This window comes from Lates calcarifer, linkage group LG2 (assembly GCF_001640805.2).
Source record: "Lates calcarifer isolate ASB-BC8 linkage group LG2, TLL_Latcal_v3, whole genome shotgun sequence".
Taxonomy (NCBI): Eukaryota; Metazoa; Chordata; class Actinopteri; family Centropomidae; genus Lates; species Lates calcarifer.
This window is the reverse complement of record NC_066834.1, coordinates 27,435,427-27,460,918: the sequence shown is the minus strand read 5'-3', so window position 1 is coordinate 27,460,918 and position 25,492 is coordinate 27,435,427. Positions and strand designations below refer to the sequence as shown.

Here is a 25,492-nt window from a genome sequence, read left to right as displayed (position 1 = left end):
CTACAATTCTTTCTTTCCCTCCCTTTTTATTTCTCTCTCAATAAGACGGTTTGGTGCCTCTGAGGAAAAGCCCTCATTTTAATTAGACCTGACCTGAGAATCACTTAACTGCTCCTCTCTGCTTACGCCTCCCCCCTCCTCTCTAAGCCTTCGCTCTGTTCCTCACATAGGTCCATTAACACCCTTCCCTCGGCACCCACAGGCTTCAACAGGGGGCAGACACAGGCGTTGTCTTAAAGACGTTTTGAGGACATGCCAAGAAACATTAACCTACTCCGCACACCTCCTTCGGACTCTTTCAGTTCGCCTTCCTCTTCTCCTTAAGTCTTCTTCTACTCAGCACCATCACTGTCTTCATTCCCTTTTTCTGCCCCCTCTTTGCTTCCCCTTCACACAGCTTAAGAATTTACTCAACTGGCTGATGTCTAGTTCATGTTATGTGGGATGGAAGGTCATTGGACATGAGATGTTCATATAATTTCAGAGTTGGTTGGGCTAGGGTTTCAAAAGTACATTGCATAGTCAATCTAGCACTATATCTGATAAATTAGTAGGTGATTACCTTTAATGTAGGACTTTGGCTGACTCAAGACATCCATGTTTGTTTACTTTCTGTGGCACTGGGCTGCATTAGTGGGGGCCTGTTGTTTCAAGCACCAATGTGTCAATGAAATTAAGTCCAGGAAGTGCAGTCTGAGTAATAGATCCTTGAGTTTCAAGGCCTATCAAATGCACAGAAGTTTATAATACTTTGAAATAGGTTTTTTACAATTCATGCTGGCAATATCATTGCAGTAATTATTTTACCTTTCATTGCAGCTGATTGCCAGATACACAGTAGAAAAACGGCTTTCACGTTACAAAGTAATCTACCAGGAATGTGTGCTTGCATGATTCTGACAGGCCACCACAGCGTCTTGACAGATGAACTGCACTGTGAACTTCACCATGCACTGTGTTTCAGCAAAATTTGAGCCAGGTTCAATGGTTTTGCCAGACGATACAGCATTTTTTTTTTTTTTTTTTGCCAGTGCCCTCTGCGTTGGCAACCCGCTGCGTCAGAGAAGTGGTCCCATTCTGATGAATGAAGGGGGCTGTGTATTTTCATGCAAGGCCTGAATGCTGCCTTATTCAGCAGGAAGGCAGATACACAGAAGCTTGTAATTCTGACTCAGATGTTGATGACAACTGTACAAGTCAGAAACTGTGAAGTACAGTAACTCTTACATTAAATGAATGTGGTCTGGGAACTTGACCACATGCATATCTTTCTTACACTGGCACTCCCCACTACAGACTTCAAAGTAACACACAAAAACACACAAAAAACCATTAACATTAAATTTTAAGTTCTCAAAGACTAGAAAGTTTCCTTAAAGCTGCGGGTGCAGACTCCACAGCTATAGTGACATAGCTTGTCAGTGCAACAGACACCTGCAAATAGCTTCTCTGAGAGGGGACTAATTTGACGCAAATCCCTGTCTTATACTGTATTTGACCCCGTGACCCCCCTCCAGCACCCCAGTACCCCACAGGCACATTACCTGTCAGTTTAAAGGGTCAGACAAAGGTAAGGAGAATGTAATTGCGTACCATCTGCATTCTTCATAACTTCATCCTCAAAGCACCTTGCATTGTGAAACTACTGACAGAAGCCTGTGTCTGCTTAATATGAGCGAGTGAAAAAATTCTCCTCACACGTATGCGTGTTTGAGAAAAGTTTCTGTCACATATGTGCGTGCGAACATTTCTCAATAAGTATGTGCTTGTGCCGTTTCATGAACGTCAGTATCTCTATGTGTGGGAAGCAAGCAATGTTTGTGTATGTGTCTATGAGTATGTGTTAATCTTGTCTAAACACCTAACACTGCCCCTACCTGCTCAGACAGGGCCATGGGTTAATTCTGACTTCAGGCGCCGTGGCTAATAACTGCTCATCAACCGCAGCTTGAACTCACGTAAACGTCTACCGTTTCTGTGGTAACCTAATCAAGAAATGAGCAGAACCCTAATGACGGTGCTGAGTTTGGGGTTGGGAATGAATGTGCGAAAAACCGACCAGATCAGCAAAAATTAATCATTACAAATAACTACATATGTGAGATTCAAGAACATGTCTTTATTGACAAAGCCTGTACTCTGCGCACTGGCAAACAAATACTTTTCCGCGTTCCTGAAGTGCTAGGTAATGGTGAAGCGTGAGTCAAACAGCAGTTAAGAAATTAGTTATCAGCATGACTCCATGCACAGTTGGGGTGACATGTAGCTGCCTGACCCAGCTGGTGAGGAGCTAGTGCTGTCAATCACCTGTCATCCAACACCACACCAACAAGAAATTAATCCAGATAGATGATATGTGAAGAGCAGCTGAATTTGCTGCTTTTCAAACACGGACAAGGAGTCAAAAGTTGAAATAAGTGCATAGCAGCAGGAGAAGTGCTTTATGTCTACTACGATGGGTGTGCGAAAGAGGACAGACTGAGCAGCGCAAAACAAACTCAGAGAAAGCTGTATTATGTGGCCCCAGGCAGAGAAGTCCTGTAGCTTGAGTAAATGAGGTGATTAGCAGGGATGGTGTGGGCTGTCACATGTCAGACGCTGGGTTTAGAAACCAATCGCCGTCTCATGTGTCAATCAGCGGCCCACCGAGGCAGTTGACCAACAGGTCAGACACAGTATATGAAGAGCTGACGGTGGACCTGTGTGTGATCTCATACTCGGGTAAGCCTCTGGAGCGAGGGATGAGGAGTCAACACGCACTCATACCTTCGTGACATCTCCATCTCAGGTGATTTACAAATTAATGACAGCCAATCACAGCACCAGAGAACACAACACAAGAACATAATGGCGCATTACAATGACTAATATATGTTTTGATTGATTTGATGCATGATTGGTGATATGATACAATGTTCTCTGGGAAATTCCCTGCCACATAAAAATGCATCATGACCAAGGATTGTGATTGACATCTCATATTATTACTCTCTTATGTCAACAATCACAGACATTTTAGAGTTTTGAACCAAGCTATGTTCTGAGGGCACAACAAGTGTATGGTTCCCATTCAGCCAAAAAAACTCCAATAAAGCTCCTTCACCAAGGAAGACAAAGCTTGGTTTTAACAATGTGCTGCTGGGATATATGACACGGTATCCAGGTCCCATAGAGCTACTGGGATACCCTAGGCCTCGGCCCCCTGGCCTGCCCAATACAGAGGCCTAATTAAAAGACCATTGAGGATAACCACCTTGACTTTTATGGACCTTATAAATCTATACTGGAGTGGCCTATTTGGGGGGTCAGAGAAAGGAGGGGGAGTGGGCCAGTGCAGACAGGAGAATGGGTTAGAAGGATGGTGAAGGCTGGCAGAAAATGAGAAGGGGCTGACCGTAGGATGTGGGGAGGTTTGCAGAAGCGGGGGGTGGGCATTCCTCTCCTCCCCTTCACCTCCTGCCTGAGACAATAGGACTCACTAAGAGCCAAGGACCAAAGGGTGTGATAAGGTAATGATAATGTAATGAGGACCAATCATGAGCCTGAGCTAAGAGGAGGGCCCCTTAATTTGTCTCTAGAGTGGTAGTTCAGTGACAGACTGATTGCTCGGAGTGAGAGTGATGATGTGACACATGCAAAATGGATGCGTCTCTGACAGGAAGAGAAAGAGAAAGAGGTTGAAAAATCATAAATCAAAATTAATGAGGAAATGTAGAAGCCTCTATTCTACACGTGCTCAAAATAGTCAAGCTAATCTAAAGAACTTAAACTATGAGTCTGAATGAAAAAATAAAAAATAACCATCCCTTGTGGAGGAAAACATTTTTGTGTATTTCTAATGTCTGATTACGTCTCATAACGTTCAAATTAGCTTCCGGGCTACAGTTTAAGGTAAAGTTACTGCACATTGCTTCTTTTTCTCAACAGGTCATGGCTGTGACCAGGGGAGTGAATGAACAACAACCTGTGCCTACTGTACTCACTTGAGAGTTACTGTGGCTTAAAATGTTTCTGTTAGTGCGACGTTGTTTGTTGCAGTTGTTTCGTTTTTGTCTGCCACGGACAGCTGGGGGCATGTCCTTGCATCGTTATCATGACTGGTGACTAATTCATATAGTATATCAAAAATGCAAACTACATCTTTAACTGCCAACTGTATTTTTTCACTACATATTCATGGCTAGAGATTTTTCTCACTCTGCTGCCTCTTGATGTCACACTGGAGTGAGTGTGGCAGCAACAGTGTATAATCAATAGCCTCACCTTTGATTTTGCCACCCAATAATGGATAGAAGTAAACACAGGCTGACAGAGCTTGGCTTACGTGCAAGACTTCTCATTATCATCAGCACTTAATATCAGCACTGCTATGAACACAGCAAATGGAACAAATGTAATGGCTTTCTTAATAAATAATTACTTTGAATCTAAATTCAGCTCTTGTTTAAGGTTAATGGTTACATGGCAAGGTACAAAAATACATTAGAGAAGTAAAATTGGGGCAACAAAACAAAAGCAAAAAATCTCACTAAGAGACAGCATTAAAAATACAGCGAGAGAGTAGAACCACTGAACACTATGTGTTGTTTAACCCTGGGTATGCTGAGTAGCCTAGATTACATACCTCAATACTGAACTGTTTTCTCTTGAGCTTAAAGGCCAGGTCCTTGTGGTCAGGGAGTTGACTCGCCAGACAGTTCAGGTGAGGTACCTGGCGTACATGTAGCAGGCCTGTGAAGGACAGAGAGAGCAGATTAAAGCTGAATGAGCTTAACAGTGCATAAGATATACAACAAAAGTACAAGGACGATATTCCTGTTCTATCCACAGTGTGCATGTGTCATGTTACACTGTGCCAATAACTTTGCGCTGTGAAAAGAGGTGTGCTTTCTTATTTAAGTGTAAAATAAGTAAAACAGTTTTTTTTCTCCCCTAAATTACACATAATATATTCACTATGAATTATTACTAACTGCCACTGAATACCTATTTTAAAGAAATATTGCTTTATTGTATGGTTGCAAGACAGCATTTCAGTATCACATAATTATCAAGGAAATATCTACTGAAATATCTTACTCTGATTTCATATATGGATGAACTGTTTGTTAAGTGCATTTGCAAATGTACATCTTCATTTGTTTTACATATTGACAATACTAATTTATTTTTCTATTTTTTGTAAAATGAATATAAGTTTTCACTTTTTTCTTCTTGATATCTACAAGAAACATATTTTCCTTTGAAGCAAGTGTGATAGTAAAGTGTATTTTTACATACATTTGTCCTTATTTGAAGTAAACTGGTCTATGAGTGAATGGATTATATGTAGTGTTAAGTAATAAAATTAGGGCATGCATTAACAAATTAGTGCTTTACAGATGAAAACAATGGTGCTAAGCATCATGTTTACAGCAGGCAAACTCCACCTGCAGAAACTAGGAACATGGTGGTAATTCAGTGAAATGAGACAAAGCCACCACATAAATGGCTCGTCCGACATCTGTTAACATTTCTATATTTGCATTCCCACTCTCTCCTTTTTTCTCTATGGGCTGAAGTGTGTTTGTACTGTTAAGGAAACTTGCCAACTATAAATGGGACACGTTGGAGCAATGAGGGACAGGGAACAAACACACAAGCTAAAAATTCCTAAAACAGCTAAGAGGAAGCTCTGGAGGATTTTTCACTTTTCATTCCTCATTTCCATTCACCACAAAGTTACAATTTCATAAAAGTGAAAGAATACTGTAGAAGTCGAGTGGTATAAATGAGCGTGAGAGAGAAAAGAAGAGATCGAGGGAGTAATGGAGAAAGGGAGACAGACACAGAAAGTGGGGGATGGTGGGTTCTCTCCTCTGTGCACTTGGGTGATTTCCCCTTGCCTGATTTGCAGTGACAGGCTTCCCAGCATGCTTTGAGCAGCCCTGAACTGCTGCCGCAAACATGCGCGCACGCGCATCCGCACGCACTCTCACACTCGTACCAGATGCGTTTGCACTTATGAACACACATCAAAACAGTCATACACATAAATGTATTTCATAACCCAACCAGAATATCTCTGGCTGGTTGAACAGAGGGCAAATATATTTTTTGAACAAGATGTTCAAATAATGTTAATTGCAAATTCCAGAGAACATTTTTGTAATACATACGATTTTAAAAAATGATGCGCTACACTGCTCATATGTTGAACGGATTTACAAGCCACCTGCCTTTCCAATGCAGAGGAATGTGATCACTATGGGATGTGTTATCTAAATAAAACATGCTGTTGGATGAAACCAAAATCTGCCATTGAATGTTTTTACTCCTCATCCCTTCATCTGTCACAACCAGGGCTGTCTAACCCGTGGAGGGGAGGCAGTGGGGAAATGAGAGGAAAAGCGCAAGAGTGAGTGGGAGAGTTGGAGAGGCACGGCTAAAAATACCCCACTCGCTTAAACTGACCTTTATGCGTGGAGAGTGTGATAGAATGATAGAAAAGAGAGAAGCGAGTGGGAGAAAGAGGGAATGGTGAAAACCGTACAGGAAAAGTGATGGTGAGGACTGAGAGAGTGGAGACAAACAACAGTGCCCTCCCCTCCTCTTCCTTCATTCCCCTCTCTCCAGTTGCCCCCTTACCAGTGTCCTCTTCCCCCCACTGAAAGCCTTGCCCTCCATTTATTAGCAGAGCATGCTGGCCATGGAGACATTGAGCGAGGGACAGAGAGATAGAGGCAGAGGGGAAGAGAGAGTGATGGTGAGAATATCGATTCCCCAGTGTTGGTCTGCTCTGCTCCAGAGCCTCAGGGGTATGGGACCGGGGATGGAGAGGGGGCGAGGCGAGAGGGGGAGAGAGGGAGAGAGAGAGGCTCTGCTGGAGGGGGGGGAGGTAGGGATGGAGGGGGAGGGGGGCGGTGAGGGTGCGAGGGAGAGGGGGTACAGCGTGGCAGCTGAATCCCCCCCGGCCTGTCTACTGAGGAGCACGTCTGATTGAGCAGCAGCACACTAACACGCACTGACAGCCTGGCCTGCAAGGGGGCTGCCCTGCCTCCATCCACAGCCCAGCCCCAGCCTTAATGCACTTGCCTGTGTGTATGTGTGTGTATTTGATGGAAAAGAGACACAAAGATAAGTGAGTGTGTGTGTGTGTGTGTGTGTGCGTGTTTCTTACCATGGTAATCTTTGTAGAGTGGGTTGGTCTCTCTCTCAGAGCCTTTGAATGATTCCAGCGCTATGGCATTGTCACATAGCCTGGTTATGCTGCCCATTAGAGCTCTGTCCTGTAGGAGAGAGGGAGAGGGAGAGGGAGAGGGAGAGAGAGGCAGAGAGAGGGAGAGAGAGGGAGAGAGAGGGAGAGAGAGGGAAAACATGAGCAGGTAATTAAAAGCCTCCTGACGGGCCATCAGTGTTGCAATTAAATTAGGTCATCATTTCCCGTGGCCAGGTCATTTCTGCCCATGGCTTAGGTGAGAGTGATGAGGTATAGAGGGGAAAGAGCGCTGATAGAGGTTACACAGGTGATGTCAGGGCACACAAATGGACACACACCTTACATTAGGCGAACATCAACAAAAGAGGCACGGGAAAAGTCAATGAGCAACACACTGAAATTATTTTACTTCATCTAACAACGGTTTTTACAGTGAGGCTCACGGTTGGTGCACACTCTCAAACCTGCACACAGCAGGGGAGGACAGGGAAGTGGGTGACAGCAACAGAGGCTTGATGAGGGGAGCTCCCCCTACTGGTTTGGTCAGGTCACTTGACAACAAAGAGGACAAATCAGGGGCGAATACAGTAGATGGGAAGAATGAAGGAGAAATATACAAAAGGATGGAGGCAGAGGGTTAAGGGAGTGGAGGGGAAGGAGGGAGAGAGAGGGACGTTGGGATGGAGGGAGAGGGAGTCCTGCATTATTAATCACTTCACCTCTTGAATCATTCACATCCTTCTCTCTGTGTTGGCTGCCACTGCCTAATGCAGTTTTCATGCCTTCATGTCTTTTCCCCACTCTTTCTTCTTTTTCATTTTTGTCCTACTTTTAAAGTATGCATATCCCACCAGTCAGTACCACCAGCACTTACAGGGTATCTGAGGTCATTCACATGCAGCAATTAAAGCCAGTGTAAGAGTTTTTTTTTTTTTTTTTTACACATCAAATTATTCAAAACATCAACAGCACCAATAGTATCAGTGTGAGTGAAAGAGCCACCTAAATCTTATCTTTATCTGTGCTAGCCCATAATGACTCTTCTATGCTTACTTAAATACAAAGATGAGGATCCTTTGCAAAGAGTCAAAAGTTTCAAAGTCAGCGGAGTCCAAAGTGTCCACACAGAGCTGTTCAGTACTGTGGCAGCGGGGGCAGAATGAGGTCAGTAAGACATGCACATGCTCCACAGCCCCTTGAGTTTAAGTAGGTGGTCAGGGAAATGTTCACCTTACATCTTTTTTAAAAATGTTATTCATAATTGATAAAGGGCTCAAACAAGAGTTATTTCAGTTCTCCACTGAAAGTCTATGTTGGCTCAATTAGCTCAGATTCCATGAGCGGAAATCCCATGAACACCCTGAGCTTCAGCTGATGGCCAGTGACTGACATGTTATAAGGAGAACCCAGCAATTATCTTACCCTGACCAGGTGAGCAGGGAGATCATGACGTGGCAGGGCTTGATCATTTACTGATCAACCTCGTAGGTGTTTAGCTCAATGGGTTTTGTTTGGCTCAGTGTTATACTGTTTGTTTGTAAGGCATGTCACTGTGTACATATGTGTTCGAAGATTAGACTGCAGATGTAGCTTCAAGTAAACTATTTACCCAGTGCTACCCAAAATTCAATACCTCTCTCTGAGATGACTTTTCTGTTGGTCTGATGTCTTGGGATCAGTGAGTCTATACACTGTATGAGACACTTCCAAAGCTAGAAATGGGAAGAGGAGTTTTTTCAAAGAAAGTGATTTAATTTACAAGCACAGACAACATCATTAAAGACGTGACACTTGTAGCATCCATGATGACTATCTTAAATATTGCATATGTGTTGTGTTTCTGATGTAAACATTTTTAAACATTTTCATGGGCAATAAATACATTGTATGTGAATGCTGTTAGATGTTAAGGACAATGACTAAAAGTAAACAAAATGTCAACTGAATATTGATAGTAGTAGAAGAAACCATCTCTTGTAGCGCCACTACAGAGGGCTGAGGTACACAACAGCTGTGCTTGACCAGCTCAAACCATGAGTCAAAATATTTGCATAGGCCAGGACACAACTTAGTCTGAGCAGCAGGCGAGGTGTACATGGATGCATTTTAAGGTGGACTGTGTACTTTGTGTTTGTGTGTGTGTTTATTGTTGGGGATGGGTGTGGTAGCAGGAGATAGTATGATGGAGGAGGACCGGGCCAGGACAAGCCTAATTAATGTTTCAGATGGATTGTGGCACTGGGCTGCTGTGAGGAGGCTTTCAGTGAGTTGCTCAGCGTCCCAAGCTGCTCAATAATGGATAGAGAGTCCAGTGTGGTCTCGGCCAGCTAGCACACTGCTACTAGTCTAGACAGTCTTCCAAAGGCCACACTCTGTTAACTAAGTTAATTATCTAAGCAAAGACACTGGCAAAAAGATGCTCTACTAACATATCAATACTTAAAATACCAAACACACTGTTGTCTTCATGTAAGCAGCTTTCACACACTGGCAACCTCAGCTGACTACTTAGAATCTTCTCTTATGACAGTAATGTCAAGTGAGATTCACAGTGTTACTAATCATAAGGTCATTTCATCGATGCCTATCTTAACAGCCTCTCATTACCTTCATGTTGGCTTTGTCACCCAACACCTGATTCAGTCCAAAATCCCCCCCCCCCGCTCATTCACTTCTCTCCCCAGGGTGGAGAAGGGGGAGGAGACAGATTAAGGGTTTGGAACCCAGGCCAGAGAGGGACAGGGGGACCGCTCCCACCACAGCTGACATCTGCTAGTTAGCCACTTTACCTTTTCTGACTAGGCCAAGGCCGCTGTGCGCTGAGCTTATAGGCCTGGAGCCAGAGCATGTTGTGACAACACAGCTGTTCTCAAAGTTAAGCATCGACCTATATCTTTGTATAAAGGGAGCACAGATAACACAGCTTCTGTGCTCTTGAGAACAAGGACTATGAGGAAGTAGGGTGTTTGAAGCATAGGGCGAGGATGAAACATTTTGGTAGAAAGTCTCAGATGGCTTTTCTGGTGAGTGTGCCTCTATGGTTGAGTGTTTGGGGGAGGGCTGTGGTTTGCCATATGCCTGAGCAGATGACTCCACCTTCACACTGAGAGGCCAGACTGGACACAGACGCATGCATGTGGACCCATACCCCCCCACACACGCCCCAATCCCACACACACTTACAGACAGACACACACAACTACAAGAAGGAACGTTTGTAAGAGAATAAAATGCATACACAGACACACAGTCTCATTGTGTACAGCTTCAAGTAATTACAGTCTAAATAAACAAACATAGATTTAAAGGCCTTTGAATGAAGTGTGCACTCGACTGGGTCTGTTGGGGGAGTGATGCGTGGAGAAAGAGGCCCCTCGCGGGCCTGAATCATACCAGGGTGATACTGAACCACAGGGTCAAGAGGAGGTCCCACTACAAAGGACTTCAAACTTACTGCCCCATTAATGAGCGAGACAAAGCAAAAGTACATGGCTCAAACATCAGCGCAAAAAAATGTGTCTGTTATTGGTAAATTCAAGTCCATTCAAATTTTGTTTGTTTATCTATCTGAGGGCAACTTAAGAATGTGCGTAGGAGACAACAAAATGTGTACATAACTACTATGGGGCCAGCTAGTAGTGTCTAATCAGATAAGCTGTGTTCTGTTCACCAACTCTGTCGACTTGTTCTCATGTGTCAAACATCGTCTTACCTGGATGAGATGTGAAGGTACAGTAACTACCGCAACTGACAGGGATGACCTCAGCAAAGCACGCAGTCCGTAGAGAAAGGTAGCAAGGGCGTGGCGGTGTCTAGGGTTGTCATGGCAACTCAGGTCATCACCCCAAAGAGTGGAGCCAAGAGAGTGAAGCCCAATGCGCAGGATGTTACGTGACTTTGACTGTAGGATAAAACAAGCAAAAAGAAGGGGTCAGGAATTCTAAAAAATGTGTGAAGTCATGGACACGTAACTCTCCCTAACTCTCCTGAAGCAGAGCCACAGCACATACTCATGCAATAATATATTTTCATTTAACTCAAGTTCACCGAGTACAACTCTAAGATTAAGGGATAACTTCTTTTGAAGTTTTTCAGAAAGGTGGTGCTGTCTTGGGTCGTATTCTCAAACTCTAGGGGAGAGCGACTGGACAGTCTGCTCACCAGCACAGACGATCGGAACACAGTGCCCAAACGTGACTGGACACAACTGCCCAATCACAGAGGCCATCTGACACACGCACAATGGACCTGTCAGACAGGCTTCCAATATGGCCGCCACCCAGAAACCCCAGCACATTCTTGGCACCACAGCGATGCTCTGCAGCCAAGGGGGCCTGGGTAAGGGTGGAGTGCCTTCCCTTGAAATCCCCCCACCACCACCACCACAAGAGATCAACGGTAACCCACTCTCATGAAGACAGAGAAAAAGTGGCCAAACAGTGGTGGGATATATATCACTGAAACTGGGAGAATGGAGGAGCCTGTCCAAACTGTGAGAGGTTTTTAACCTTTAGTACAATTGCCTTTTATTTGGGTTTTCTTCAGGATGGCTCCTGATTACTGAGGTGAGAGCCAAGAGTGATTAACAAAGCTTGGCCTAAAATCTGCTCACTTTTTTCCTTTTTTTCAGCCTCTCCTCTTCGTTAGCCCTCCCCCTCTATTATATCGACCCTCCCAAAAACTCCTCCGCCCCACTCCCCATTGCTTCCTCTCCCAACAGTATGACCTAAGCTTCGTTTGGATCTGGATCAGAATCACAGGCATCTAAGAAAAATAAACCCCATTGTTTCTGGGAGTTTTTCAAAGTTGACTCATAGTTTCCCAAGGGAGAACTCTCACACTGGACTCTAAGTTCATCCTCTTCTGCACCATTCAAAATCAGTGCTTTATTTCTACACCTTACTATGCTTAAATATTAGTTCTGTGTGTGTGTGTGTGTGTGTGTGTGTGTGTTACTTTGTCATTCTTAGAATTGGCCTTTCTTTGTTTATCAGGCTTTGCCTCCATAGGTTTTAGGGACAGAGAATTAGAAATCTGTTTCTATGTGTGCAGCCCAGCAGGGGGGAACTGTGGTAACATGAGTGTTGCTGTGGCAACATCAGGGGGAGATGCCAAACTTAACTCCTATAGTTTAGCCTATAGAAAAATGAGGGAACAGTGCCAGTAGAGTCCAGCCAAGGACCAGAGGCCAGCCATATAGACTACAGCCAGGCTGGGACCACAACCTAATCACCAGTCAGTCTCTGTGGAGACCCACAGTCCTGCTGCCACTCCTGTCTCACTCATCTCAAAAGACTCTCATAAATATGCTCAGGGAGACTAATCCTTGTTCGAATCGGTTATTTACATAACACAGTTTATATGAAATCTGCATCTTGTTAACAATCTGTGATGGCAGATTAACAAATAAATGCACACACACACTGACTATCACCCATATTGGGCATTCTTGTGCCAGTGCCCATGTCGCTCTGTGCCGGTCTACATTCCTGGACTGTGCCAACAGCATGTCAGGCGGCCACACTGCTTTAATGATGTCAGCAGTTAATCTGGTGTGTGAGTGACAGCGCTCGGGGAGGGAGGGTAGGGGGTACTGGAGGTAAATCCTGTATGTGAGTGACAGGGGGAGAGGTGGCTCCAGGTGACAAGCAGAGGGGTCACTGAATGTAGGTGAATAGGGAACACACACACACACGCACACAGACAGTACATATGTATATATACATATATGTGCAGGAATCTGACAGTGTTAACAGACACTTACACTTGGCCCTGTGGAAAACATAAATAGGAATGCCAAGAGAGACAGACGGGGCCATGGATGTTTCTGGCATTCTGTAGAGGACTGATGATTATTAAAAAGAAGTATGTCAAAGGTAAGACACACACAGCTGGGACACAGGTGAGGCCAACCCGAGCAGGTGAAAGAGAGGTAAACAGACTCGAAAAGTGATGGTTGGAATGTGACAGAAGAGCAGATCTGGTATCCCTTTTTAAAAAAAATTCTCTAATGTATATCACACATTATACCTGAAATGCAAAGTACTTTGACTGTGCTCATAGTAATTAGTGAGGCTTCTAGCAGATATTTACAACCTGGTACACATAAGTATGAGCAAGTCAAAGAGTTCAACTTTAATGACATGTAGACAAAAAAATGCATAGCTTCCTTTTGTGTCACACCATTGCTAGCAGCAACTTATGACATGCCTGCCACATTTTAGCAATGTTTTTTGTCATAACCACAGAGACATTCACAATTACCAAGAGGAGACCTGATTCACAAACTGTAGATCAAACCAGACCCTTTGTTACTAATATAAAGTAAAGTAAATAAAACACATGCTGTCTTTGAACATTTTTAACACTCCACTTTAACTCAATTGGTTAAATGGGTTGAAAGAGAATGGTGGTCATAACTGGTGGTCAGCTGCTGTTCTAGCCTTACATGCATACACAGAGTCACAGTATGATTGTTGTTTCTTGAAAGGATCTGTTGGTTTGCTTAAAATGGTTGAAAACAACTGGAGATTTTATGAATTTCAAGAAGGTTGTAGTTGCGGTACATATGTGGCACAAACCTTTGAATTCATGTTAAAGGAAAAAAAATGCAAAACAGTCATTCAGTTCTGGTTCTTACCATGGAGGCTGCTACATCAAAGCCCTCCCTGTGTATAACCTCTTGAAGTGACTTCAACAACGCAGAGTAGGATTCGAGCATTGGACTGGAGAGAGCACAGTGCAGAGGAAATCACGGAGGAGACAACCAGAGAGAAAACACAAAAGGGTTATTTAGGAGGTGTAAACTGTAAATGAAACCATTTTGATAAAACTGGGCCAAGCCTATCATCGGAGTAGCTTAATCCTCGATGACTGCAGCATGTTCCTCCTGACTGTGCTTTTCTGGAGCCACTGAAGCAGACAGATGATCCATATCAAGAGATCCAATTAATTTATTTGGTTGATTAAATTACAACATGACTGGTTCTCTGTCAGCTCCCTGAGGATCTGATTGTGCCGAGACAGACAGACAGACAGATGAGACGCGCATATGCACAAATGTACTCACAACAAATATGATAAATGAGAAGGAGGGAGGAGGGATTAATGGGCTGATATCCAAAATTAACAGGGAACAGCATTTTGGTGTTTAATCAGGGGTAAGATGTGCACCACTGACAAAGGGCATACAGTACTATTGGAGTGACATTTAGCAACAGTCAAGGGATGGATTGCTGCTGAGCCCACCATGTGCCTATAGGATGGCCAATGGGAATGTTAACCCCATCTTTTTACACAGGACCCTCCACTTAGGAACGCCCCACCATTGTAATGACCACTCTGTAGTGAGTCACAGTGGGCTGCTATGTCAGTTGTCAATTCGACCTGCAGGTTACAAAAGCTGATACACATAGATTGGTCACACGCCAATAACCCTGCATAAAGAACAGTAATACACACTCGTGTTGATTACACTTGCGCCAAGTATATCCATGTACTCTATTTCAGTTATTCAGCCCAACAATGGTGCCTCCTGACCCCGCTGGGGCTAATGATAGAGCTGGTTTGGTGAAAGAGGGACACCTACCCTCCTTGGCCTCTCTGCCCATGCCCCTGCTCTGAGGTAGGGGGCTGGGATGGTTTGACATGCAGTCGATGCAGGAGGTTGCCTCTGGTTGGCAGCCATTGTGTAGGACAGCATTGTGTTTTAGCTACCCCTACTGAGCACCCCTCATTCAGGTACCAAAAAGGTCTAGGTGCCTAGCTACAGGGGCTAGTGCGTTGGCTAATTAGGATCATACACGGGGAAGCTTCTTTATCTCAGCATTCCTCTTTCAGCGAGGGAAGAAAGGAGGAGAGAAGGGGGATGCTTGGTCTTAAACAACAGGATCTGTATCACCTAGAGAGCAATTTGTGCCAATTATGCCTTCAAGTGAAACGGAGCAATTTAACAGCTAGGGTATCAACATGGGGCTGTGGACACGTGCAAGGGGGAGTAGCCTGCTTTGGAGTTTGTGTGGTACATGTGTGTGTGTAATATGCTGAGTGTGTGCGTGCATGTATATATGTGTATCAGTTTTGGGGCGGGGCTGGGGGCACAATGGTGCAGTGCAGGTGTAGTTTCCTGCTGTCAAAATGTCTGTGAGATCTATAACCCATTCAGACGCCATAACGGCACAACAGTACCACCATGTCAATCTTACTCACTAGACTGCCACAAAACACTGCTAACATCTGTGGAGGAGATATTTTATTATTTTATTTGTTCCCCATTAATAGGCATCATTAAGTTGTGATCTGATATTTAGCTGCCTGCATCATGGACCACTCTTGTGAAAATGTATATTTTAAACAGAATATCCATAGCGCTTAATGTGTTTGCATGGGTCCTCCATTAAACAGTCTCTGTTTGGCGAAATAAAGGAAGAGGGATTCTATAAAGCCTCCTCCACATCTTCTGTGCTCCAGATTGCTGTATTTACCCAGGGTGTGTGAGAGTGCCTTCGTGTGCCCTTGTGTGTTCAGCAGCACTCTCTGAGTAAAGAGCCTGCATGACCTCTGAACCCTAAGTACACTCAAGGCAGGAGAAATCAAACAGACGCTGAGCAAACAAAGTCCTTATTTAAATAGACATACGCAACCTTTCCAAGAGGATGAATGACTTAGGCCAACGGTAAACCATTCAGAATAGGGGATAGACCAGGCTGATTTTAACTCATTTGTATCAGTTGTTACACTGACACAAATAACTTAAAATCAGCCTGAATGATTCAGCATTTAAGACAAAATACTGAATAGTAATACTAAGATAAGAAAATAGTAAAAAACACTTGTTTTGTTGAAATCCAATATTTTCAGTGAATATGATAAAAAAAACCTGCATGCATGCTTTAAGCTTTCATCCAGGCAAGTGATTTGGGTTGATTTTCAGCTTTCTACGTTTTTATATTTGGAAGCAATTCAATGTATTTCAGTAACTACTGATACAAAAATAATAAAAAGTATTGTATTCTGCAGCTACAGGTAATAAATGCTCATAATAAGTCAGTCATTTTCAAGCTAAAATGCTATTCTAGTGCCAATAGTGGTTGCAGAGCTTAAATAGCATGTCCTCTTCAAATTATGTTGGCTTGTCTGAATTGTTGGTTTACCTGTAATCTGTGAACAATGCCATGTTTGCTTACATGTGTTCCGCAGATGATGTCTTATTTGTGTAACTGTGTTTTGTGGATGATGTCGCGTTTGTGTGCCTGTGTTCTGCAGATGGTGTCTCATTGGTTTCCATGCGTTCTGTGGATGATGTCTTGTCGTTTTACCTGTGTGCGGGTGATGACTGGGTGGGATGTTCAGGAAGGTAAAAGCGGTGCCACTTGGCTGCTTGGCGAATTTCTGGCTCCATCGTCTTGGAGACGTCATAGTAGTGCCCGAACCGGGATGAGGATGCCAGGGCACTCTGAGGAGGTCAACAAGTAAGACTCATGGCAAAGAATATGTACACTAAAGCTGTTTAATTAAAGAGCATTTTAAACTATATTTGATACTACTGCCTGTTTTCAGCTTCTTACAACAAATGGTGTGCATTTAACTAATTTCAGATAACAATAAAGCAATTCATGAAAGAAATAATCTTATTTGTGTTTCTAACATGTTAAATGAGTTTGATCCACAATACTATGGTAATGCAATTGCATTGTTTATGGGTCATTCCTCAACATTCCTACAGCAGAGAAGTTAAATAACCACTACGACCACGCTCTTAATCATTTCTTAACATAAATGTCCACTTCTGGCTGTGAAAGCAAACGTGTCAGGGATGCTGGGGAAGGCGGATGTTTTCCTGCAGCTGAAAGAGAGAGTCTTAGCTCTTCTCTCTCAGTGAAACCAGGGATTCCATTGTTAGAGGGGCCCTTAATCTACTCCTAATCTGGATTAGGGCCCCCGGTGTGTCCCTCTCCTGGCGGGACGAGGGGGTCAGCAGGGCAGGGGGGTCAGGGGCTCATCTTCTCTTTGTGAGCTAGGCAACCCGCTTAGCGTTCCATCCCCGCCCTGACGGCCTCACCTTTGATCTGATGTCTTCATCGGGAGAGCAACACAGTGGGCTATGCCAGGAGAGGTGTGTGTAAGGGGAAAGTAAGCGTTGACTCTGGGGGTGAATTTGAGATGCAAATCCTCTGGTGGGGCTTACTAGTGGTTTGTAAAGACGATTTTACAGGGGAAGGGGGAGAGGTGAGGAAAGGACACAGATATAAAGAAGTTTCCAGGGAGAGAGAAAGAGGGAGAGGATCCCCAGGGACACACTGTGTGCTGTTAATCCACATAGCGATATGGATTATAGACCGAAGGGGGGAGACTGCAGAGAAGTAGAAGGGGAGGGTCAGCTCTCCTCAAAGCGGAAGAAAGAGTGTAGGGCTGCCGACCCTAGCAGGGGGAAAGGCAAGGATTTGGGGAAAGACAGAGGAGCAGGTCTGGGTCATAGGGTTGAGCGAGCAGACATGTCAATGCACAGGCTGCAAAGTACTCTTGTTTCCCAGGCTAAGCAGGGGTGCAGGCGTGTGTGTATGTGTGTATATGTGAGTTGGGGACCAGTGAAAAGCCTACCTATTGCCAGCTAAGTGTGAGTAATCTGGTCGAGCTCTGAAAGGAGAGGCTGAGGCCTTATTCACTTCACAAAGGAGTTTAGAAGCTGATGGATTTAGTAGTGGAGACAATTGCCAAACCACTAAGACCAGAGAGCTAGTGCTGTACTTTCTCATACCATCATTAGCAGAGAAATATGTTGGACTTTTAATGAAGGCAGCATCATCACAATGTTACCTATAGTCTACTGTATGTTGAAAATAAACTGCCATTATCAGAATTAACAGGTAATATAAACTGTCATTTGATCACTACCTGTACTTTTGGAAGATTCTGATAACGCCAAGCAATTTTCATCGCATCCAAACTGTCCTGAGGTTCACAAGACAGCCTGGGCTGCTCTGCTGGTTTGTGGATGGCAACATCATCCAAGATGGGAGCCGGGAGTTCCTGCACAAAAACATAAGATTAACACAATGAATTTAAAATATGAAAATCATGTAAATTAAAAAAACAAACCTGTTTTTAATTGTGATGAAATAATAATTAAAAAAAAAAACCTAGAAAAAAAACAGTGAGATTTTTCCTAAAGAATTCAAATAGTTCCATTTATAAACTTAACTGGGTTTCTACAAGAGCAGACATGCATGACAAAGAGTTCAGGAAAAGTATTGTTGCAGCAGCAGTGCGGAGGGGTGAATGAGCAGTGTATCAAAAATAATTCAATCTGAAGATTAACTAAAAATTAAACTCAAATAAGTAAAAGTTGAAACTGTATTAAAACTGAGACCCTGAAAAGCTACCAGTAGAAAAATGTTCCACAAGTGTCCAACAAACACACACACACAAAAAAAATCTTTTGATTAAAAACATGGTAGGGTTGGATGGGAAATCTGATTAATTATCTGGCACAAATAAATGTGAGTTTTTGAGTGACTGTGTTGTTCCAGTGCATGTGAATGTGTTCTCCAATTTCCTGCTTTAACCTGATTTCTCCTAGTTTCTTGTGTGCATGTTATTGTAATGCATTAAGTACAACTTAGCATCTGAAGATTAGCATACTATGAATGTAGCTGTGAAAACACTAAATGATGTGATATATCCCCATTGGGAGTCCCCCTCTCTTAATAAGTCTTTGATATGTAAAGAGAGGGTGAGGCTGTGACCCCTCCCACTATCAATCAGCGGGAGAGAGGCCCTCCTCCTGTATGCTGGGTGGCAGTCAGCTTCTGGGGATACAGCCCTCTTCACAGAGTGATGCATCGGGAAACATCTCAACAATGCGACAACCATGCCACCCTCGACCTTTCAGATACCCTTGCTGACCCTGATGCATCTTGGGGAAAGCTGTGCCCCTATAATACCTGCCAAATCATGGTCTGATCAGCGTGAACCAGGCTGAATACTGTACAGTGGTGGTTGATTGATATACTGTGACAAAAACTACTTCTAAAAGTAGACAGACTATTTCCAGCATCTTCTGATGACGACAGAGTAAACAAATGTTTTTCTAAAATGTCTTTTTGACAGTACAGCTGCTGTGTGGGGATGTTGCCTAAGTAGACACATTGAGGCCATCTTAGCTTTGTTGTGGATCATTTGTCAAGACATGTAGCTTGAGAAAAGAAATACTTTGAATTATAACAAAATTCCTTCCTAAGAGGTTACAGAATAGACGGCACCCTCTTTCATACCTGTAAGATGTCATCAGGGTTATCTTGAGCTGCTGCCACAAAAAGTTCATGTCGACACACCACTCCTTCTGCCAGGAAATACTTTAAGATCATACGAGAGTAGCTATCATATCGGTCCTCCTCTAAAAAAGAAACAAAAGACAACAACAATCAGAATTTAAATTCAAATGAAAAACTCAAACATACACAAAAAACATTCTGGTGTATGTTTTCGTCATTCAATGCCATGCTGCTAACACTGTCAGCAGGCCTAAGGACAGGATTTAATGATAAAGTAGGTGCAACACCCTGCCTATGAAAAATATATCAATCTCAAGTCTATCATTAGATCTTGTCTCAGTCTGATCATTCATTCAGACACCACAGATGCGGTAGCTCATGACCACATCACAGCTGCTGACTGTAATTGATCTAAGGACCACGCTCGGGCTACCTTCTGCAGGGAACAGATGAAGAGACAATTGACGTGGCACAAAAACACAGGTGTTATCAAAACGGAGATGACATCTGCAGCTCTCTTATTAGGGTCTTAGCGGCATTTCTTGTCCACTTTCACCATTCATTTCCACAACCAGCAGCGGAGGTGAGAGGGAGACACCTGTCTTAAGCATTCACCTGACCCCTCCCAGCGAACGCAGAGGTACCCCAGCTGTCAGGACAACCGACAGTGGAAGGCAGAAGCAGGATAAGATGGTGCCTGTTGTCGAAATGCTTCCTGACATCTGGTTCACTTGAATCTCTGCTTTTCAATTCCAATTCCAATGGCAATGGCATCCTGTCATTATTATGTTTCTAGTGTCTAACACATCAGGTGAATTTATTATCATGAAAGTAGGTTAAAAGGCATATACAAGTTAAAAAAAGATTCTAAACACACGTTGAGAGGGTAATTCTCAGCTTCTCATCTGCTGGTGTGTCTCAGGCAACTAATTGTAAACGTCAAACATACTTTCCCAAAGGTAGCCTTTCTTGGAGCACACAAAGCAGCCACCCAGCTATTCCACACCCAAGATCCACAGAAAAAAGCCTGCATCATCACCATGAAAACCCCCCTGAGCAGTGCACATAACTCTACCCAGCATGCTACTGCTGCTTCCTGTCACAATCACCATTTTGTAAAGATTTCATAGGCCTCTCCACACAATGACAAACAGTGGGCACAAGGACAAAGGCAGCAGTGACAGTTTAAGGTAATGGGCATACAGCTGACAGCTTGGGAATGACATCCTGACATGTCATCCTCGAACATCCGGAGAATGTCCCCCCTCCCACATTCGCGGTCTACGTCCTCACCTACGGACTTAGGATGGCCCAGGAAATTCCATGGCTCTTCAATTTGTTGTCGGTGGGGCTCCCTGTTTTCTTATTGATGGGTTTCTAGGTCAGCAGGCCTTTGTGGCTTTCAGCAGGCCCCACAAAGACTCCCAGATGGGCCCTCTCAAGATGGGGCCTATTGTGGTTGTGTTTCTATGGGAGCCTTACAAATGGAACCTCCAGGAGTCATTAGGCTGTTGAGGCGGGGGGTAAGGGGAGGGGGCGGGAGGTGTCGCGGTATAGGAGCAACAGGGGGTGGAGGACGGTCATATCTTTGAGGTAGATCAGTCACTCTGGACAGTCATGGGATAATTTTTTTCTTCTTTCGTTTTTTTTTTCCTCCTTATTCTAACTAAGGTTTGGCAAAGGAGGGAAACGCCTCTGTTTCATTTGCCTTCAAACAGGCGAGTGGGAGTGCAAGAGTCCTGAATCATATCTGCTAAAGCTGCAGGGGGAGGAGACAAAATATCTAGGTCAGAGTGTTTTCCCCCTTGTATGAATCTTTGGTCTATGAAGCTCTATTATTTCTACTGAACAGTTCAATGTCTATACAGCAGGTAAACAAATAAACATTTCATCAAATCTGTCCTGAGCTTTGAAATAAACAGTGATAGCAAGGGCTATTTTATTAGGTTAATTGCCAATTGGCAGCATGTGTCAACTGCCATATACTGTATATGTTTGTCAGATCTTGAAGCCTTTAACCTGTGTGACGGCTGTTCTTCTTTATTGCGCAGCTTGTCACTTTCAGGCAGATGGTGTTATGAGTTCTGCGACCTACACAAATTAAAATCATTACTTTATCACATTATTATTATTTTACCAATGCACCTGTCATTTTTGCTCTATTAGGTGTCTAATATTTCATCTTACATGTGAAAGTTTGGATTCCAAAACCTCTTCTATCGTTAGAAACATTCTCATTGTTGCAGCTTTTCTTTACTTTTATCAGACAAACTTTATATTCTATTCTGTACTGAATAGTACCAGCAGTTATAATGTCTTCAGTTGTCTTATTGTGTTTTTATTGTTAATGTTTTATGTTTTTACACTGCCTAGCTGCAAAACTAATTTCCTCTTGTAGAACAATATAGATCTGATCTCAACTGAACAAAAATAACAAGTAAGCAACCTAATATAATCTGCATTCATAGCTGTCTTTGAAATTGTGATTAAGTAACATCAAGGTTATTGTGCACTTCAGTGCGTACTAAAATTCTTTTGCGTATACCTTCTATGTTGCTATACATTCTTACTCTGGTCCTTGTAGTTATGCTTGAGCCTAAATATGTTTCACTTTGTAATTATTTAGTTTGTCAGAGTAATACTCAGTTTGTCAGAAAATAATAATGGAAAGTACTTTCAAAACACTGTACATATTCTTCTACATCACCTTTAAAACTATGCTAAAACTCACAATGAATCTAATTCAAAGTGCACCTCAAGGCTGTGAAACATTATATTTTAATGTTAACAATGTATAACAATTAGAACAAATGTAATGGTAACTATTACAGGTGCATGAGGGGAAAATGCATTCTTTTAAACTAATGGAATGAACCCATACATGGTCAACATAATGAGAGCTGGGAAGCTTTGTTCCTTCTCTTACAAAAACACAAGAGATGAGAGATCTTCAGACAGAAGCCATACTGGGCTGATCCCCCTCTGGTTGACAAATCAGGATGGACAGCTCAAGACACTTCAAAGGCAGACACGACCAGTCTGATAATTTTATGTCTGTGTCTCACAAACAGGCCATCACGGCTAAAGGGGCAGACTGTAGGAGACGACTGCCTGAAACAAACACAAACAAACACACACTCCAAACTCCCCCCATCCCACCCACCCACATAACAAAACAGACACACAGACAGCGCAATGTGTGCACACACACACACGTACATGCACACACACAAATACCACTCTTTCAGAGACAAACACAAGAGAGCGCACACACGCATTTCACCTTTACTGTGTCTCTCATTACCAGATGAAACCAACCGTACATTGATTCACAAAATGGAAGGGAAGAACGCATTAGTGTGTAATCACTGACTCCTGCATCGATTGGGGGGATGAATTAAAGGGCAAAGCAATATCATCAGTTGGTATAGGCCTTGGCTACACACAAATTACAGCTTCAAGGGGAAACAAGACTACCTTAACCTTACTGTCTACAAGTGCATATAGCCTGCCTATGATGAATGATAATAATAATAATAATACAGTGGAAGACATTTTAGTCCCTAGAAAACCCACTTGCTTTGAATGTAATTCCAAAAACTTCAACAACACATCCGCAGATGAGCATATTAATTAAGGATCACAGTAGAAGTGTGAACACCTGGGATTCTAACCAGCGACCTCCAGGTCATTAGTCTATTTACCATAGACAGTAACGTGCTAACCACAGAGAGCCTGAGCACAGACAGACAGTTTTATTAGCTGTGGCACACCGAAAGTGCTACTGAATTCAATTTTGATTTTTGGCTATACAAGAATGTGTGAATAGTCATCTAAAGCCACATTTCAGCGACAGGTTACCACAGTGTCATTTGAAATCTATACACCTTATTACCAAAACAATTAAGGCTATAATGCTTCAGAAAAGAGTAGCATATATGCACCTTCCTGGTTTTAACTATCCAGTGTTACATTTGTATCTTTCTGAGACACCAATGCACTGATAACTACTAATCTGCTATAACAGTGGTTCATCATTTACAATTTTACCTTGCTTGTGAAGCCTAATGACAAAAAGGCTAACTGTTGTTGTACAGTGTACAGTGGAGTCTCTCACACACAATATTCACCACAGGCTGTGTAAACTGAGGTGTATGATTTGCTCAAAGTTAATCTAATTCATAGATATCTATTATTTACCACTTTAGCATCTGATAACAATTTAGGAAATAATCAGCAAAACATTGAAAAGATGTGACAGTATCTACTGATATAAATGCTTTACACGTGTTGAGGGATCCCATGAACTATGCCCTTGAACATTATGGTATATATCATATCTTCAGTGGTGACCTCATATTGTACTACTGCATGTAACTAAGAGGTCTAACAAATAATGTCATCACAAATTTTAGTCTGTCCTGTCTAAGCACACTGCCCTTCTCTCCATGATTGATAACTGATTTTTTCTGAATTTAAGATTTGTCCTCACTGGTCGTATTTTCTTCCCAAACAATCTGTTTCAACAAGAAAAACATCACATCAAATAATGATATCACTTCATGGGGCATTTAAATCCAAAAATATTTTACTTAAAAAGTGTGATGGCTCACCTATGAGAAGTACTGTTCCAACTGCTAACCCACCACCTGTCCATGGAGAGAAATAACAATAACATCAGTTTTAAAAAAAAAATAATATCAGTCACATGTTATAGACTTTGTCTTGCTCTGGGTCAATGTGAACTCACTGAAGACTTGCTTTGGCAAAGTGCTAACCCCTTCACTCTTTCTACTGGTCTCCAGAGCTGTGTAATCATCTTAACAAGACAATATACACAGGGCAGACATTTGACTTTTCCCAGTCAGTGTCCCAGTAAGTCATGACTATGTGACAGTGAGCTCATTAGCATTATCTTGAAACCAAAGTGGCTAAATGCAAGACAACCATCATTCATTTTGGTTGTAGTCCATTTAGCACATCTGTGCTTTTCTTACTATGATATGTCAAAATGTCTTATGTGAAAAAGGCCTGGTGGAGAACTGGCAATCTTAAGTGATATTTCACATTTTCTTTTCACACTAAGATAACTTTCAGGCCAGCCACTGATGATTCTGACTGCTTTACGCACCCACAATGTTGTGGGGTTCCGTAATGCGCACGCAGGAGAGGACTGTATATGGCTGGATAATCTGGTACAGTGGTTTTAATAGGTTTGGGGTTGAAGTGATAGCTCAGCTGTTGTTACACCCATGACTTTGCTTAGTTACAACACACAGTATAGATAAGAAAGATGTTATAAAACAGTTATATAAAATGGAACATTTGTAGTGTGCTACAACATCTTAATTAGAGATTAAAGACATTTAAACCAGTCATGTTACAGTGCTTTTACCATTGTCAGAAGTCCAAGCATATCCATTATTTTACAAATTTAAAATTTGGAACTGAATAAGATTAGGATTGATACTAAGGATTTTTCCCCTCATTTTAAAGATATCTCATTATATCCTCCCAGTAAATGATAGTATCTTTACATTATATTGATGTCTGCACCATTTGAGAGTGACATTACTATTTCACATCCTCATAGAACAATTGACAGTACAATACTGCACCATTACAGGAAAACCTTACATGAAAACACTTTAGTTTAAGTATTATGTATGTATAGTGGTTTTATCTTGCTCTTTCCCGTGCTCCCTGCATACCAAATATGACAACTTGTGATAAACAACTTTTGCTGACAATGTTGTGAAATAAATCAAATCTAAAGTTGTAACAACTAAACGACGTGTCATTGAGGTATCAAATAAATGAATTTTATCAGTCAATTCTAATGAGACATTTGCTCATTATGATCAGACAGAGACGTCAAAGATTTTGGTCCCTGCTGGCTGAATTCAGGACGGGAAGTGAGTAAGTTACGTTAGCCTCTAAGAGGAAAAACCTCTGCAGACACAACTTCAGGCAGTAATGCTAACACTGACTTCCACTCTGTCAGTATAGTTTGTCCTGTCCC

General features: G+C 42.6%; 1 protein-coding gene across 1 annotated transcript in view; it reads right to left on the bottom strand.

Moving 5' to 3' along the window:
- elp4 (elongator acetyltransferase complex subunit 4) overlaps positions 1 to 25,492 on the bottom strand; it is a 49,539-nt gene that overhangs the window by 23,690 nt on the left and 357 nt on the right. Inside the window, exons 2-9 of the mRNA XM_018668015.2 lie at positions 24,084 to 24,119; positions 19,471 to 19,592; positions 18,092 to 18,226; positions 16,516 to 16,652; positions 13,839 to 13,923; positions 10,911 to 11,099; positions 7,160 to 7,268; positions 4,625 to 4,731 (exon numbers count right to left, since the gene is read on the bottom strand). Coding sequence (XP_018523531.1) covers positions 4,625 to 4,731; positions 7,160 to 7,268; positions 10,911 to 11,099; positions 13,839 to 13,923; positions 16,516 to 16,652; positions 18,092 to 18,226; positions 19,471 to 19,592; positions 24,084 to 24,119 — 920 coding nt within the window. The remainder of the gene's footprint in view (positions 1 to 4,624; positions 4,732 to 7,159; positions 7,269 to 10,910; positions 11,100 to 13,838; positions 13,924 to 16,515; positions 16,653 to 18,091; positions 18,227 to 19,470; positions 19,593 to 24,083; positions 24,120 to 25,492) is intronic.